Source organism: Rhincodon typus, chromosome 41 (assembly GCF_021869965.1).
Source record: "Rhincodon typus isolate 14 chromosome 41, sRhiTyp1.1, whole genome shotgun sequence".
In the NCBI taxonomy this organism is placed as follows: Eukaryota; Metazoa; Chordata; class Chondrichthyes; order Orectolobiformes; family Rhincodontidae; genus Rhincodon; species Rhincodon typus.
In genome coordinates this window covers 6,539,483-6,541,403 of record NC_063372.1, presented here as the reverse complement: position 1 = coordinate 6,541,403, position 1,921 = coordinate 6,539,483, and the positions used below count along the sequence as shown (strand labels likewise).

The following is a 1,921-nucleotide window of genomic DNA, read 5'->3' as shown; positions in this document are numbered from 1 at the left end:
AAGTAGCTGCCCCTTTAACATTCCTCAGTTCTACCCACAAAGCCTCGCTTGAGGACCCTTCCAAGATATCATCTCTCCTTATTGCAGTAATTGACTCCATAATTAATAGTGCTACACCACCACCCTTTTCACACCCTCCTGTGTCTCACCTAAAGATCTCATAGCCCAGAATGCTGAGTTGCCAGTCAAGCCTTTCCCTCAATCATGTTTCTGTGATGGTAACAATATCCTATTTCCATGTGTCAATCCACGCCATTAACTCATCAGTCTTACCTATTACACTCCTAGCATTAAAGACTATCCAGCCTTGCCTTACTCTCTTGACATTCAACATAGTTGGACTCACTGTGACTTGATTGGGATTCATTTCCAGACTTCTGACATTGCTGTCTTTTTCCTTCCTAGGTACATTTATTACTTCAGCGGCCTGTTGTCTGGAGCAATCAAAATGAACAGCATGCCCCTGTTCCTCCATCATGTCGTTATCCCTGCTATTCCGAGCTTCGAGCCTCACGGAGGTAATTGCATTCAGCCAGGTGTACTCAAATGTATCTCTGTACTGTACTGGTATCTGCACCATTTTACGAGCATATGAGATCATTTTAATTGGGAGACTACCAATTCTGCCTCCCCATTCCCTTCCCCGCTCACTTCAGTGAGTCAAAATCCAATTTAATATGGCTCTTCATGTGTGAACTTCATCTGGAAGCTATGGAAGGGCCAACAACACGCAGTTGCACTAAAGGGCAAACTTAAAGAAGGTTACATACCTGATCTGGCTACGAGGTGGCCATCCAGAATGTGTAAGGGGGTGAACAAGAGCACAGAGCTAAGTGGGAAGAGCTGTCAGCTAAAGTGAACAGCAGACATTTGGCAGGAAGTATAATGTGGGAAAATGTGAACTTGTTCATTTTGGTTGGAAGAATAGGAAAGTATTTTAGCTAAATAGAGTGAGATTGCAAAACCTTCAAGACACTCAGGGATGCACGTGTCCTGGTACATGAATCACAGAAATTTAGAATACAAGTACAGCAAGTGAGTAGGGAGGCAAATGGAATGTTGTTGTTTATTGCAAGGGGAATTGAATATAACTGTGGGGATGTTTTGCTGTAGTTGTATACAGAATTCTGAGGTCACACCTGGCATACTGCACAAAGTTTTGGTTTCTTTATTTAAGAAAGGATATAAATGCCTTAGACGCAGTTCAGAGAAGGTTCGCTCATCTGATACCTGCAGTGAGTGGTTACCTTTGAGGAAAGGTTGGACAGGCTGAGCACATTGGAGTTCAGAAAGACCCTGAGTATCCTATGCACACTTCGTCTAAGTGGCACAGAGCAGAAAGAGAACTTACGCCATTCTGAAGCAACAGGAAGCAGCTAGTTGTCTAAAGATGGCGTAGCCTGAATGTAAAATAAAGCAGCCCACATGACTAAATAAAAAGAGAGAATTTTATTCCTATTTTCTCCTAGCAGCTTGCCTTTCTGTCCCATGACCCCTGCAGCCTCCCAACCTTACTCCAGCCTTCCCATTACCCCCATGCGAAAAGGAGGCTGGCTCCTGGTGCAGGCCTCCCTACTCCCATCTGGCCTTTGTCCAACTGGGACCTAAGCCTTTATCTCACCACCCCAATCCTTCCTCAGCCATGTGTGCTCTGGTGATGATGTCACCATGCACAACACACAGTGACATCATTGATGTATGTGCAGACACTTCTTGCAGCCTGTCTTTTCATGGCCAGGTGACATATCTGGCCACATCTTCGCCTCTAAGGCAACCATTTTGAATTATAGAGAATCACTCCATTAGAAGAATGAGAGGAGGTCTTATTAGAACAGGTATATCCTGATAGAACTTGACAGGGTGGATACTGAAAAGATCTTTCTTCTTGTGAGAGAGACTGAAAATCGGAGACAATCCAAAA

The 1,921-nt window shown here is 44.1% G+C and overlaps 1 protein-coding gene across 3 annotated transcripts in view; it reads left to right on the top strand.

The window, feature by feature from the left end:
- LOC109921714 (tensin-1-like) overlaps window positions 1-1,921 on the top strand; it is an 84,675-nt gene that overhangs the window by 10,299 nt on the left and 72,455 nt on the right. For all 3 annotated transcript variants that reach the window (XM_048618937.1, XM_048618938.1, XM_048618936.1), the window contains exon 6: window positions 406-518. In XM_048618937.1, the coding sequence (XP_048474894.1) occupies window positions 406-518 (113 nt within the window). The remainder of the gene's footprint in view (window positions 1-405; window positions 519-1,921) is intronic.